We start from the raw sequence: 16,336 nt of genomic DNA on the forward strand, positions 1-16,336 counted from the left end.
TCTGCGACGCGGGTTTCGATCAAGTCGCTTCTTTACTTTTCGAACCATTTTTGCTTATGTTGCTGTTTTCTTTCGCCCACTTCCTTGACGTCGCCCTACGCTACCAGTATCACGGTAACGAGCGATGATACGAGACACAAAAGATTTATTCACATTTAAATGCTGGAGTGTTCTAACGATGGCCACTTGTGGTTTTCCAGCCAAATATAAAGAAATCACACTATCACGCTTGAATTCCATCACGAATAACTTTTTTTCTGGAAAATTCTCACCATAATGCTTTTGTACGCTTGTAAACAATATAATGAGCTGTCACTGGAATAATTTTAACAGCTGTCGGACGAGTGGCTTAGAAATGGCAGCCATCCGAAGTTGGTTGCAGTTTTTTTTATCTCATCTTTCGGATCCACTTACCTGATATAGACAATATAGGTATCGTTCGCTTATAAAAATACCTATCCAACAAGGGGCCACATGATGGGGTAATTTTTAAGCGGTTCGGAAGTTATAGTCAAGATATCGAGTTTTTGAACCCGGATTTTTTATAAAACTACCAAAAAGTCGAAAGGGCCCCATTATGGGTGTCAACCAAATTATTGATGACACTCTTACCTTTCCAAATGCTACAATTTGTGCTAATAAGCTTTCAAACGGTACCTATATTGTCTTGAACCCGGGCTTTCGGGTCAAAATTCTGGGGTCCCGGGTTCGTTTCCCGGAATCAGGGTAAAAATAACTACCTCTGGAAAACATTTCGAAAAAAATCGAAGAGTTTTTACTGAACTAGAGTTGTTCCCTTTTTTGAACTCCTGATTTTTTACGAGGGAGTTGCCAGGTCGAAACTTAATTTGAAATTTAACAGAGATGAAAGTTTCCAAAACACTTAAATTTTTTTGTTTATACCTTTTTGTGCTAGCCTTAGTACTGTCCAAACTGCCCTCGTATACACACATTAAAATCGAATGTATTTTAATAGTTACTACTGTATATGCGTAACCCATACCAATTTATAATAGCCCAACACTAATACAGATAAAACAAAAGATTACCATTTCCCGACAATGCTATCCTCCGCTCGACTGTGGCACGTTTTCTGCTCTTGATTGTTAAAATACACGGCCGCTCGTTCATAAACTTTTGCCATATAACTTCCGTTCGAGAGAAAATCAAATGTCCCAGAAAATCACTTCGAAGAATATGTAAAGGCGATGGCAAGGAAATCACCGAGTGAGTGGGCATAGAGCGAGTGGGCATGGGTAGCGGTAACAGGAACTGCTAGCAGTAAATATTTGAAGAAAACTTTAAGCAAACGGAAATTACCAACATTAGAGAGTTGTTGTTGTTGGGTAGTTGAGCCACAAACTTGTTCTAATTAATTGAACAGAATCGAGTGAGTTGCAGTGCTCAACGGACTGACTAACTAACTAACCCCCACCAACTCACACTAACACTCATGCGCTCGACAAACATTTGCCAAAGTTGCGGGGCCGGGGATTTCTCTGTTGCCACACCGAGGCAGATTAGAATTTTGCTTAGCACCCGTATTTAGAAGAATGAGAGGCCAGTAAATAACGCAAATGTAAGCAGTTATGGGCGACGTGCAGCCAGTTTCAAATGCCAGTTTTTTTCGCTGCTATTGTTTTTAATTTGAAGTTTGAAGTTTGATCGATACACAATTGAGGGAATTACGCGGCAACAGAATTGTGTGATTGGGTTGTTTTTTGCCCGAGAACAGGTATTTCTTTCGCGCCTTTCCATGGTGACCAGCAGCAGCAGCAGCAACTGCAGTTAGAGTTAATGCCTGTGCCATGGCATTGTAGGGTCATTTATCCACAAAATTCTTACAGACGTTGTTCAGTGTTTGCAGCTGCAGGTCGGTCGGACAACAACGTCGTTGGGTTTTTTTCCGTTTTTATTTTCACATCTCTTTGTGTTGTGCATTTCTTTGGACCTTGTGCTCGAATCCTTCCATCATTGCCATCTTGACGACGACGATGGATGAATCTCGTCGTGTAAGAAATAGCGATGACGACCCCAACAACGCCGCCAGCAGCAATGCAACAAACAATACTATCGCCATCGTTAGCCATGTCGGGAATGATTTGAATCCTGTGATGGACACATTGCACCAAATGCCTCACAGCTTGTCAGCTCGCAACAGCAGTGCTCTGGCAAATGATTCAAGATTAGAGTTTATATCCAGTTATACGTTAACCACTTTACGTCTTAAGCAAGACAAATGGCTCAAGATGATGGCCACACCGGAATACCAGGTATGTAGTATGTACCGGTACCAATACAATCTCCGAGAGGTATGCTTGCTGGCAGTCATGGAGCGTGTAAACGCTCTATGTATGCAGAACTTTAAGGCAATTTATTTCGAACGTAGATTTTCTCTGCGTTTGCAATTTATTCCGAAACGAAACTTTAGTAATTCCGCCATGTCAAGATATTTGCTTCGTTCCTTCGTTCACAAAAGAGGAAATCTCGAAAAACGGCAGTCAGTGTGAGTTAGTGAGTGTGTGTGTGGTTGTGTGTGTTTGTTCAAAATCCAATTTGCCCGTGTGATGGAGTAATGGAATTTGTTTGCTTGATGGCTGGCTGGCTGGTTGGATACATAATCAAGAATATCGGTATGTTTGTATGTGTGTGTGTATGTGCCAGTTCTAAGCTAAAGTAATAGTAAGTCCTCTTATTTGGTGGGCAAATTACTACAAAATTGGAAATTTATTTGGGGATTATTGTTGTATCTCCCACCCCCATACACTCACACACCCACACACACACAGCGGCAAAAAGTCATAAGATATGTGATCATATTTTTGCTAGACAAACTTTTTGATAGGTAATTTTATTGGTTTAACTTATTCGCCAGCAATATGCCAGCAAGTTTTCCGAATATCTAAGAATTGTAATAAAACCAAGAAAATTATTTAAATATTAAGAACTAAAATAGATAATGTTGTTTGTGGAACAATTTCCAATGTAAATAGCCTCCAAACATAGAGGTAAGCTATATTTTCCTATTTTTTCCATAAAATTCGCTTATATACTCAAAGAGGGTCACATCACATTTTAATTGAAATAAAATTAATTGAATTGAAATCGATTGAAAATTGGCGAACTCAAAAAGTGAAAAAGAGCCAATTTAATACCATCCAAAATTTGAAAAAAATTTGCAAATTTTATTAAAATTTCGAATATCGTGTTGTAAATTTGTGTGGGAGCGTGGATCTGTGTAGCCAATTATCTCACCCTGTATGCGATATTATTGACCATTATTGGTAAAGTTATGTAATCTCAAGTGTCATCCATTTCGAGCCCTCCATACCGAATTTGAAACAATTTCGTCAAAGAATGTAACACAAATCATCAAAGTACCAAATATCAGAAGATATACTTATGAAGGGAACATACGAAAATTTGGACCTTTCTATCAGAGTAGAAAGTACCTAACGTCAGTACCAGATACCAACTTTTAATTAATTCCCTTGAACTATGAGGCTAAAATCATCAATGTGCCGAGTATGGGGAGGTACAGCTATATCAGAGGCCTTTCTGGGATTCCCTAAAAGGACATTCTGTTCTTCTATGTATATCAAGCCATTCTTGTGTTCTATAAGAAGCATTTCTGGTTTTCTATAAGAAGCCCTTCTAGGTCTTCATTAAGAAGCCCTTTTAGGGCTTCTATAAGAAGCCTTTCTGGTCTTCTATAAGATGATAAGACCTTCTCGTCTTCTATAAGCAGCCCTTCTAGGTCTTCTATAAGCAGCCCTTCTAGGTCTTCTATAAGAAGCCCTTTTAGGTCTTCTATAAGAAGCCCTTCAAGGTCTTCTATAAGAAGCCCTTCTGGTCTTCTAAAGGAAGCCCTTCTGGTCTTCTATAAGAAGCCCTTCTAGGTCTTCATTAAGAAGCCCTTTTATGTCTTCTATAAGAAGCCTTTCTGGTCTTCTATAAGAAGCCCTTCTGGTGTTCTATAAGAAGCCCTTCTAGGTCTTCATTAAGAAGCCCTTTTAGGGCTTCTATAAGAAGCCCTTCTGATCTTCTATAAGACGCCCTTCTGATCTTCTATGATAAGCTCTTCTAGTCTTCTATGATAAGACCTTCTCGTCTTCTATAAGCAGCCCTTCTAGGTCTTCTATAAGCAGCCCTTCTAGGTCTTCTATAAGAAGCCCTTTTAGGTCTTCTATAAGAAGCCCTTTAGGTCTTCTATAAGAAAATCTTCTGGTCTTCTATGAGAAGCCCTTCTCGTCTTCTATGAGAAGCCCTTCTCGTCTTCTGTGAGAAGACCTTCTCGTCTTCTGTGAGAAGACCTTCTCGTCTTCTATTAGAGGACCTTATCGTCTTCTTTAAGAAGACCTTCTCGTATTTTATGAGAAGAACTCCTTGTCTTCTATAAGAAGACCTTTTCTTCTTATATGAGAAGAACATCTCGTCTTTTGCGAGAAGACCTTCTTATCTTCTATGAAAAGACCTTCTCATCTTCTATGAGAAGACCTTCTAGTCTTTTATGAGAAGACCTTCCAGTCTTCTATGAGAAGACCTTCTCGTCTTCTATGAGAAGGCCTTCTCGTCTTCTGTCAGAAACCCTTCTTACCTTTGATTGTGCACCAAACGTCTAATATTTGCCCAAATTGGATGAAATTCGGCACTTACGACCGAATTGAGTCTAGAAGCTAGTATGTCAAATTTGGTGAAGATCGGTTCAGATATAGATATAGCTCCCATATATATTGTTCATCCGATTTGTTATATTTGTTACCCACAGCCGTAATATGCACTCCGTAACAACGATATTCAGGGAAATATATCAAATACAGCTCAGAAATATCTTTGCCAAATTTGGTCGAGATCGGTTCCGATTTGGATATAGCTCCCATATATATCTTTATCCGATTTCAAATTAATTGTGCAATACAAGTCCGAATTTAAAAGATACAAATGCTTCGGCATATTTAGTCCTTTGAACTTTAAATAATAATTATAATCATAGCGTGTATGATTGAATTCTCCCATAAACACTTTTAATTGTTATGCGGAGCTCTACTAAATTAGCAAAGTGGTGTAGGGTATCATAAAGTCGTCCCCGCCCGACTTTAAGACTTTCTTTACTGGTTTTTTTCTATATTATAGTTTTTTTCAATGTGCATAGAAAAATATGCAATTTTTCTAGCCCACACTGAAATGCTTTAAAGCGACTCCCCTAATCATTGCCACTCACTGTCGAGTCCCTGCTTCAAGAGTGCGTCCATCAATTCTCATCAATATCAACGACATTGCCAATACCAATTAGTGAGATTGTAATGCAAATACCTGATTTTGTTTTGTTTCTCATCGTTTGTTTTTTTTTTTTCACTCTCTGACAGTTCGTTTTGTTCGATTGGTTGAACAATGTGCAGCGACGCATTTTGGTTATGACACTGAGTCCGGGTGGTCTATTAATACCGAAAAGTTCCATCAGTGATTTGTATCAGAACTATGCAGCGGTGCAAGTGATGAAAACCCCAACAGCTACATCTTCCGCCAATGTCCTGGCTGAGGAATCAATACGGCCAGGAGCCGGGGTTGCCGAAGCTACAGCCGTCGCCGCCACAGCGACTACAACAACAGCAGCCACATCAACATTTAGCAACACAACAACCACAGCGGCAGCAGCAACTTTAGCAGCCAGTATTGCCATGACACCATTGGCAGCCGGCACCGCTGTTTTGTTGGCTCCATTGCCACCACCCTCTAGCAGTTTTTCAACATTGGACGGTGTACCACGTGGAAAGTGTGCCTTCTTCCTGCGACGCGATGTAAATGTTCCAATTGTCGAGGACACCTTCGTCCAGAATGTTATCTATGGAGATTTTCCTGTTCACAGCAAAATCGATACATTACTCATACTCTTCGATGAGATACTCAAGCCATTGTTAATGAATCCACAGAATCGCAGATTATGGCCCAGTGTTGTAGGCAAGGATTTGAACAATCGCATGAAGGACGTGCGCAATACGCTAACCGAGGTAATTTTGTTGTTGAACACACCGTGTATCACATGACAGGAATTCATATGCCCACATACACACACACACATCCATATGCACACACACTCGTCCATAGTTAAATTTTAAAATGAAATTTGCCAAGGAAGTTTAATTATTTTAATATTTTTGCATTTCCATGGCTGGATTAAATGTCAAATTCCATGAATGTTGTTGCCATGTAAAGCACAGAGCATACATATGATCTAAGGTAATTGCTAGCAGATTGCTGCGTTATGTGTAATAAGTTTTTCAATAGAAATTTAACTACGTAAACATACCCAATTCACCTGAAATATGTATGGATTCCAACTTATGTTGAATTCTTTAATAAACGCATTTTTATACCCTCCACCATACTATGGAGGGTATATTAATTTTGTCATTCCGTTTGTAACTCCTCGAATATCCTTGATCAGCGTAAAATTCTAAGACTATTTAGCCATGTCCGTCTATCTGTCTGTGTGTCTGTCCGTCCGTCTGTCTGTCTGTCTGTTGTAATCACGCTATCTTTCGAACAAATTGAGATAGAAGGCTAATATTTTGCACACATGTATATTTTGCCAGTAGGTAGGTTAAGTTCGTAAATGGGCCATGCAGGTCCAAGTTATCATATAGCCCCCATATAACGGTACCTCCTGATATTCGGTATTTTGATGATTTTAGCGACATTATTCACCGGAATTGTTTCCAATTTGGCATTTGAAGTTCGTAATGGATACTACAGCCTAAGACAGAAAATTATCTGTACAGGTCCACGTCTATAGCCCCCATATAACGGTACCCCCCGATATTCGGTATTTTGATGATTTTAACGACATTATTTACCGGAATCGTTTCAAATTTGGTATTTGAAGTTCATAATGAATACTACAGCCTAAGACAAAAAATAAGCTATGTAGGTCCACGTTTTCATATAGCCCCCATATATAAGTACCTCCCGATATTCGGTATTTTGATGATTTTAGCGACATTATTTACCGGGATTGTTTCAAATTTCCCATGTAAAGTTCGTAATGGATACTTCAGCCCGTACCAGAAAATTGTCTGTGCAGGTCCACGCCATCGTATAGCCCCCATATAACGGTACCCCCTATATTCGGTATTTTGATGATTTTAGCTACATTATACCCAGATTTTTCTTCAAGTTTCGCATTTAAATATTGTAATAACTTATGACAAAAGTTGCCTATGCAGGTCTACGTCGGTATTTCATTCGGTATTTTTAAGATTTTAACAGAATTTTAAACGGATTTTATTTATTTATATATTTATTTTTTATTTATTTATTTTTTTTTTTTTTTTTTTTTGGAAATTGCCAAATTTGTACCAAATGGTGGATGGTATTAAAAGTTCGGCCCGGCCGAACTTACAGCTTTTTTACTTGTTCTTAAATAGACGAGGCAAATTCTCTAAAATTGAAACAAGCTCAAATAGATGACAAAAGACTTTGGCTGTGGCTGAATCGAGCAAAAGGAATTTCATGATTTTTATTAGACGGCGCCAAAAGCCCAATTACCAGATAAACCCGATTTTATGGATTTCGCTATAGGTTTTTTTGCGGATTTCAAAAATCGGATCTTGCCATATATCAGACCCTCCCATTTTTCATCCTCTTTAAAGCCCATGTTCCAATAGATGTTCTTAAAGAAGATCCCATTTAATAATTTCATTTCCATACAATGACAATGGTAAAATTCCAGAACGGTTTAGCCCTGTCCATCCGTCTATTGTAATTACGATACAGTCAAAACGAATTTAGATAGGAAGCTAAAATTCTGGCAGAGATCAGTCTTTTGTCTTCAGGGAGAGAATTTCGAAGATGGGCTATATCGGTCTACGAAATCGTATAGCCCCCATACAAGACTTTTTATACCCTCAGCCATATGGCTACAGAGGGTATATATCATTTGATACGGTCAAAACGTGCCTAGTCGAAATAACGGTTTTAGACCCTAGGTCTCTTTGGACCAAATCCGTTTCAGAACATTTGGAGTCGATCTAGCGATGTCCGTCCGTCCGTCCGTCCGTCCGTCTGTCTGTCTGGCTGGTGCGCACGATAACTCTCGAAGGAAGTACTCGATTTGGTCCACACTTTGTACATCGTAATATTTTTGTCAAACTTAGATCGAGTTCGGAGATGGGCAATATCGGTCCACTCCTTCTGGTACCTCCCCCACAAAAGGTCGAAATTTTCAAAAAAAATATATTTTCTGCATAGAAAGAGAAATGATGATCCAATTTTGCTCCAACTTTGCGAATTCTAATATTTTTGTCAATGCTAGGTCAAGTGCGAAAATGGACAATATCGGTCCACTCTATCAAGTACCTCCCCCACAAAGGGTCAAAATTTTGAATAATAACAACTCTTATAAAATGTGAAGTAAGAGTCCGATGGTCTTCAAATTTCACACATCCCAATATTTTTATTAACCCAAGGTCTGGTTTGAAGGTGGAATACATCGGTCCACTCCTTCTGGTACCTTCCCCACAAATGGTCGAAATTTTCAAAAAATATATTTTCTGCACAGAAAGAGAAAGGATGATCCGATTTTGCTCGAACTTTGCGAATCCTAATATTTGCTTAAGGCCCGGTGCGAAAATGGACAATATCGGTTTACTCCATCAGGGACCTCCCCCACAAAGGGTCAAAATTTTGGATAATTATAACTCTTATAAAATGTAATGTAAGGATCCGAACGTCTTAAAATTTCACACATTCCAATATTTTTATAAACCCAAGATCTGGCGTTAACATGGAATGTATCGGTCTACTCCACCTGGTACCTCCCCCACAAAGTGTCGAAATTTTGAATACCCATAAAGCTCATAAAACGCCAAATTAATATCCGATTCCATTTAGACTCTCAATATTTCTATCAACACAAGATCTGTTATAAAGGTGATATAGATCGAACCATTTCATCTCCCCTAAACATAGGGTTCAAGATTTTGGAAAACCAACCCCTTCTGGGGTCACAATTTTCAATAATTTTATCTGTCATAACTTTCGAAACAATTAGAAAATTCTTTACTACTTGCTATGCTCAAATATTTCTCCCAATAAGAAGCCTGATATAAATATGAATTTTATCGGAATTTACGATTTCGCATAAAATTGGACATAAATATCCTTTGCAATGTTGCCCAAGATTCCGCTCAATATTTTAATTTTTATCAGATGAAGTATAAATGTGGAATATTTCGGTAGATTCTATCTTGTACATCAGGCACATTTTAACATTTTCTAAAAATTATTACATATTTCCTATAAAGTGAAGGAGTTAGTCGATATAATCCATACCAGGAACGTCGGAATATTTATATCATATTTTTGGGTCCGATACGAAATATACAATATTGGCCCATTCTTCCGGAACCTGCTCCATAGAGGGTCAAACGTTTGAATAATTGTAACATTAGTCAAATTATATTTAAATAATCGAACACAGGCTGAGGGTATATATCTGTCGGCAATACCGACTGATACTTTTTAACTTGTTTTACTTGTTTTTAATACCCTCCGCCTTAAAAAGAAGTGTATATTAACATTGTCATTTCCCTTGACATATCCCTAAATGTTCGTCGTAGAACCCATAAAAAAAATTCTAAGTCGATTTAACGATGACAGCCCACATTATTTAATATAGGCCTTCAAAATTTGGCACAATAGTTTGATGTTGAAAATGAAATAGTTTGATATTGATTGAAAATGAACCGTCAAATAAAGGTACCTCCGGATATTCGGTATTTTAATGATTATCGAGACATTTTTTCACGGATTTGTCTCAAAAATCATATACAGGATGAGATAAAAAAACTGTAACAAAGTCAAACGCCATAATTTTTGCATTTTTTTTTAATTTTATGTCGGAAATACCATCAAATTTTAGAATAAATTAAGATTTGTTCGAATTGGTCACCTTTGGCACGAATTATGTATGGCCTTCAAACGGACAATGAAACCGTCACACGCTGTCCGAATGTTGCTTTGTATTAGTTTGGCCCATTCCCAGCAAAGCGCTTGCTTGAGGTTATCGTCACTTTGGTATTTGTTAGTGGCAACCTTGCTTTCCAAAATACTCCAGACACAACAGTGCAACGGATTGGTATCCGGAGATTTTGGTGGTAATTTTGTAACCATTCCTGGGTGGCTCGTGCTGAGTGCGGTGGTGCTGTTGGAATGTCCAAGGTCTGCCGCCAAAATGTTTGCGTGCCCAAGGCTTTAATACACCCTCCAGAATATTTTCGCCATAATATTCAGCATTTATTCTGATAAATTCAAGCGAAGAGCGACCATCGGCTGTTATGGTGGCCCACACCAAGGTGTACATTTTCAGTTGACCTCTTTGGCAAGTAAACACGATCATTTTGTTTGTCTACAAGCTGCTAGAAAACGAACGTTTCTCATCGAAGAAAATCAAATTTGGCAGTTCACCACTTTCGGCCAAGCGAAACATCTCTATAGCTCTTTTGAGTCTATTTTCTTACTGTTGTTCTGTACTTTTTGGAATTACAACGGCTTTACCCCGAGCTCATTTTTCAATATTTGCCGAATGAAATATTGCGATATGTTCAGCTAACGACCCATTTTTCGGCAACTGCGACGTGGGTTTCGATCAAGTCGCTGCTTCACATTTCGAAACATTTCTGCTGATGTTGCTATTTTCTTCCGTTCGCTTCCTTGACGTCGGGCTACGCTACTAGTATCACGATAACGAGCGATGTTACGAGACACAAAAGATTTATTAACATTTAAATGCTGGAGCACTCTAACGATAGCCACTTGTGGTTTTCCAGCCAAATATAAGGAGATCACAATATCACACTTGAATTCCATCACGAATAACTTTTTCTATGAAAATCCTCACCAAAATGCTTTTGTACGCTTGTAAACAATATAATGAGCTGTCACTGGAATAATTCCAATAGCTGTCGGACGAGTGGCTTAGAAATGACAACAGTCTGAAGTTGGTTGATGCTTTTTCATCTCACCCCAATATCCTGGCTATCAGCATCACTGTAATGGTCAGAAGTGACCTTTTAATGTATTTGTAATTCAATCCGGATTAAAAATATTCGCGGTTTGTGGAAAATTTTGTATTCTTTGGCATAAAAACAAGTAAAAAAGCTGTAAGTTCGGCCGGGCCGAACTTTAAATACCCTCCACCATTTGGTACAAATTTGGCAATTCCCAAAAAAAAAATATAAAATCTGTTAAAAATTCTGTTAAAATCTTAAAAATATCACTTATACGACGACGTGGACCTGCACAGGCAACTTTTGTCATAAGTTATTACAATATTTAAATGCGAAACTTCAAGAAAAATCTGTTTATAATGTAGCTAAAATCATCAAAATACCGAATATGGTGGGTACCGTTATATGGGGGCTATACGAAGACTTGGACCAGCACAGACAATTTTCTGGCATGGGCTGAAGTATCCATTACGAACTTTACATGCGAAATTTGAAACAATCCCGGTAGATAATGTCGCTAAGATCATAAAAATACCGAATATCGGGGGGTACGGTATATGGGGGCTATACGAAGACGTGGACGTACATGGCCCATTTTTTGTTTTATGCTGCAGTATCTATTACGAACTTCAAATACCAAATTTGGAACGATTCCGTTAAATAATGTCGCTAAAATCATCAAAATACCGAATATCGGGGGGTAACGTTATATGGGGGCTATATGAAGACGTGGACCTACATGGCTCATTTTTTGACTTAGGATGTAGTATCCATTACGAACTTCAAATGCCAAATTTGAAACGATTCTGGTAAACAGTGTCGCTAAAATCATCAAAATACCGAATATCGGGGGTACCATTATATGAAGGCTACACGAAGACGTGGACCAGCACAGATAATTTTCCGTCTTACGCTGTAGTATATATTACGAACTTCAAATGCCAAATTTGAAACAATTCCGGTGAATAATGTCGCTAAAATCATCAAAATACCGAATATCGGTAGGTACCGTTATATGGGGGCTATATGATAACTTGGACCTACATGGCCCATTTACGCCTACTGGCAAAATATACATGTGTGCAAAATTTTAACCTTATATCTCAATTTGTTCGAAAGATAGCGTGATTACAACAGACAGACAGACACACAGACAGACGGACATGGCTAAATCGTCTTAGAATTTTACGCTGATCAAGAATATATATGAGTATTTCGAGGAATTACAAACGGAATGACAAAATTATTATACCCTCTATAGTATGGTGGAGGGTATAAAAAATGGTTTATTTTAATCTCTAAATATTGTCCGATGACAGTCCAAATTTGCAAGCAATAGGATTCTATTCTGACACTAACCCCATCTGCATTTTCAATTTCATGAGGATCGGTCCACAATTGCTACCTGTAGTATGATTACAAATTAACATGGACAGACATACATAGTTAGATCGATTCAGTTGGGCGAGATAGGAAGATCCATATATGTCGGGGACCAATATTTCGAGATGATATATAATTTTTGACATAATCAAAATTATAATACCCCAATAGCGTTGTAGGATATAAATATCCGTCACAGTTATGCATCCACAAGCCAGGGGAAAAGAAGTAGGAAGAAATAAAAGTTCTACTTCCCCACAGCTCTATTTACTTAAGTAATTATAGTACAAGGACTCAAAAATGATAACAATAACTATTTAAAGAAATGCGAGCGCTGTTGCAAGGACATTATTTTTTGCGTTTATTTGTTTTATCGTGAGAATTTTTTCTGTTAAGGCTTATTGGCCAATAACAAAAGGATGACAACTTATTATGAAGTTTCGCATAAAAAACAAATCTTGTGCGTGAGTTTCTACCAAATGTCTGTCCCGACCAACAGATTGCTGGTCAGCCACCCAACCACTCGTCACTCATTTAATGGCATATATATTAAAGACAAACAGTTTGTAGCCGGATCAAATAGTAGTCCAACAATTATTTATCTAAGGACTAAAAACGTTCTTATCATCGTCGTCATCATTTGTTGTTGTTTTTTTTTTCTCTCTGTGGATTTACTTATGTCTGTTTGTTTTTCTGTTTTCTGTTCTCTGTCTATTTACAGATTAAAGGCAAAACCAACAATCGGACAATTTTATCGTTATTAGTTTCGCCAACAGCCATTCAAGAAATTGCCAGTCATCTTAAACAGGGGTAAGTGGGTGTTATCTATGGCCAACCTTTAATGGGCCTCATCATTTGATGATGACGCAAAGGGGAGGAGTTGACACGGGAGAGGTGGTTGGTTGGCGGTTTGTCGGTTGTTCCATCCATCTCGAAAGTTGTATTCGCAGAGTGTTTTTTCTTTTGTTTTCGAATTGTGCCAAAACTTTGTCCGATATTGTTGGATGGAATTTTCAAATAGAAAACAAACAAGCTAGCAAAATGTTTACATTTAAACCTCCAACTCACCCCCTCCCCCATACTCACCAAATCTACGACTTGTAGAATAACCGGCGTTAGATAGTCAGACAATCGCAGGTATCTTCTGCGCTTTTCCAGAAGACATCTATTTCAACCGCAATAAAACCGTAAACCAAGAAATTTCCACCAACAAATTCCAAATCTTCGACAAGGCATTGGAAACTTTTGCAAGAGTTAAATTGTCTGGATAGACTTAAAAGTAACAACGGAAAAAGGTGATTGGCGAGGGCGTTTTTTCGTAATCCAAGCCTTTTTACTGAAAACTTGCTCCTTACAACCATTCCACTACACGCACACACACACGGCCTCACAAACCTATCCGAACTCAACAAGCGTTTTATACAAAAGCATTTCTTTAGTTAAGCAATTTTCACATTTTCACGAGAGCAGAAAAAAAACATGCAAATAATGTTTAAGTCTAAAATCCCTCAAAACTTTTCTCCTCCTTTCTTTTCGCTTCATTCTCTTCTTTCGTCTCTTTACAAATCTCCTGGTATCACATCAATGGATAATCAATTACCCATCATTTACAACCGGAAGATAAGGACCCAAAGGGTTTGATCGGAATTATTTTCTTAACAAAAACGGAAACGTTAAAACTCGTCTGTGTTGGAAGTTAAGATATTTGCATATTTTACGTTCTCTCCATAAATGTACGGAAGAAAAATCAATTCTCAATAGAGATTTTGTTTAAATAGGTGCCAAAGGGTTAACTGCCATTTAATAACACTATAAAGCAGAGAAGGTCTATGTATGGCAGACATGAATGCCTAGATAAGGTTTCACAGAAAAACTTCTAGGGAAATTTTAGAAGATGTAAAGCTCGAATAGAGTTTTATGAATACAAAACAAGTAAAAAAGTATCGGTCGGTTTTGCCGAATATTTAGAATAGGTTTAGATTTGTTCGAATTGGTCACACGCTGCCCGGATGTTGCTCTACGGTATTTTGGCCCATTCCCGGCGAAGTGTCAACCTTGCGTTCCAAAATACTTCAGACACAATAGCCCAACGGATTGGTATCCGGAGATTTTGGTGACCATTGTGCGCTGGAAATAAAGAGAGGAACCTCATTTTTTAATCATTCTTGGATGGCGTGTGCTGAGTGAGATGGAGTCCTGTTGGAATGTCCAAGGTCTGCGGCCAAAATGTTTCCGTGCCCAAGGCTTTAATACACCCTCCAGAATATTTTCGTGATAATATTCGGCATTTATTCTGATGCCACGATCGATTAATACGAGCAGAGACCGACCAGAAAACTAATGTTTTCTCATCGGAGAAAACCAAATTCGGCAGTTCACCACTTTCGGCCAAGCGAAGCAACTCTTTAGCTCTTTTGAGTCTATTTTCTTTCTGTTGCGGTGTAAGTTCTTGCACTTTTTGGAATTTCCATAGCTTTATCCCGAGCTCATTTGTCAATATTTGCGGAATGGAATTTTGCGATATGTTCAGCTCACGAGCCATTTTTTGGCCACTGCGACGCGGGTTTCGATCAAGTCGCGTCTTTAATTTCGAACCATTTCTGCTAATGTTGCTGTTTTCTTCCGTCCACTTCCTTGACGACGGGCTACGCTACCAGTATCACGTTAACGAGCGATGGTACGAGACACAAAAGATTTATTCACAATTAAATGCTGGAGTGCTCTAACGATAGCCACTTGTGGTTTTCCAGCCAAATATAAAGAAATCACACTATCACGCTTGAATTCCATTTTCTGGAAAAATCTCACCAAAATGTTTTTGTACGCTTGTAAGTAATACAGCTGTCTCTTGAATAATTTTAACACCTGCCGGACGAGTGGCTTAGAAATGACAGCAGTCTGAAGTTGGTTGCAGTTTTTTCATCTCACCCTGTAAGTTCACGTTTGGGATAGCCCCAATATAATGGTACCTCCCAATATTCGGCATTTTCATGATTTTAGCGGCATTATTCACGGGGATTGTTTCAAATTTGGTGTTTGAAGTTTGTAATGGGTACCACAGGCTAAGACTGAAAATCGTCTGTACAGTTCCACGTCTTCGTGTAGCCCCCACATATAACGGTACCTCCCGATATTCGGTATTTTGATGATTTTAGCGACACTATTCACCGGAATTGTTTCAAATATGGTATTTGAAGTTCGTAATGGATACTACGGTGTAAGACAGAAAATTCACCGTGCAGGTCCACGGTTTCGTATAGACCTCCCTCCCCCACCATAACGGTACCTCCCTATATTCGGTATTTTGGTGATTTAAGTGGCATTATCCAAAAATGTTATTCGAAGTTCGTAATCGAAGTTCGTCCACGTCTTCGTATAGCCCCCATATAACAGTACCTCCCGAAGTTCGGTATTTGATGATTTTAGCGACGTTATTCACCGGAATTGTTTCAAATTTAGTATTTGAAGTTCGTAATGGATCCTACAGCCTATGACAAAAAGTTGTCTGTGCAGGTCCGCTTTTTTGCTTGTGAAAAAAACTTGCCTATGCAGGTCCATATCGTCGTAGACCCTAATATAACATCTACAATATAACACCTAGACCCTAATATAACACGTACACTCGGTATTTTTAAGATTTTAACAGAATTTTTAACGGATTTTATTTTTTTGAAAATTGCCAAATTCGTTCCAAATGGTGGAGGATATTCACAGTTCGGCCCGTCCGAATTAACAACTTTTTTACTTGTTTTATTAAACCCTACACCACATGGTCAGGGTATTATGTCTTTGTGCATTTGTTTGTAACAGGCAAAAGGAAACGAAAAAGACTCATAGTTCCTTTTAATGATCTGCATAGAATCACTTTCTGAGTTGATTTATGCATTTCAGTCCGTCTGTCCGTCCTTCTGTCCATGTATTCTTGTGAACAAAATGCAGGTCGGATT

At 38.4% G+C, this 16,336-nt stretch overlaps 1 protein-coding gene across 1 annotated transcript in view; it reads left to right on the plus strand.

Moving 5' to 3' along the window:
• The first annotated feature begins 1,916 nt into the window (after positions 1-1,916).
• Positions 1,917-16,336, plus strand: part of LOC101893329 (dynein beta chain, ciliary) — a 118,072-nt gene continuing 103,652 nt past the window's right edge. Inside the window, exons 1-3 of the mRNA XM_059124302.1 lie at positions 1,917-2,273; positions 5,367-6,008; positions 13,111-13,199. Coding sequence (XP_058980285.1) covers positions 1,995-2,273; positions 5,367-6,008; positions 13,111-13,199 — 1,010 coding nt within the window. The 5' untranslated portion in view covers positions 1,917-1,994. The remainder of the gene's footprint in view (positions 2,274-5,366; positions 6,009-13,110; positions 13,200-16,336) is intronic.

The sequence above is a fragment of the Musca domestica genome, unplaced genomic scaffold (assembly GCF_030504385.1).
Source record: "Musca domestica strain aabys unplaced genomic scaffold, Musca_domestica.polishedcontigs.V.1.1 1, whole genome shotgun sequence".
Classification (NCBI taxonomy): domain Eukaryota; kingdom Metazoa; phylum Arthropoda; class Insecta; order Diptera; family Muscidae; genus Musca; species Musca domestica.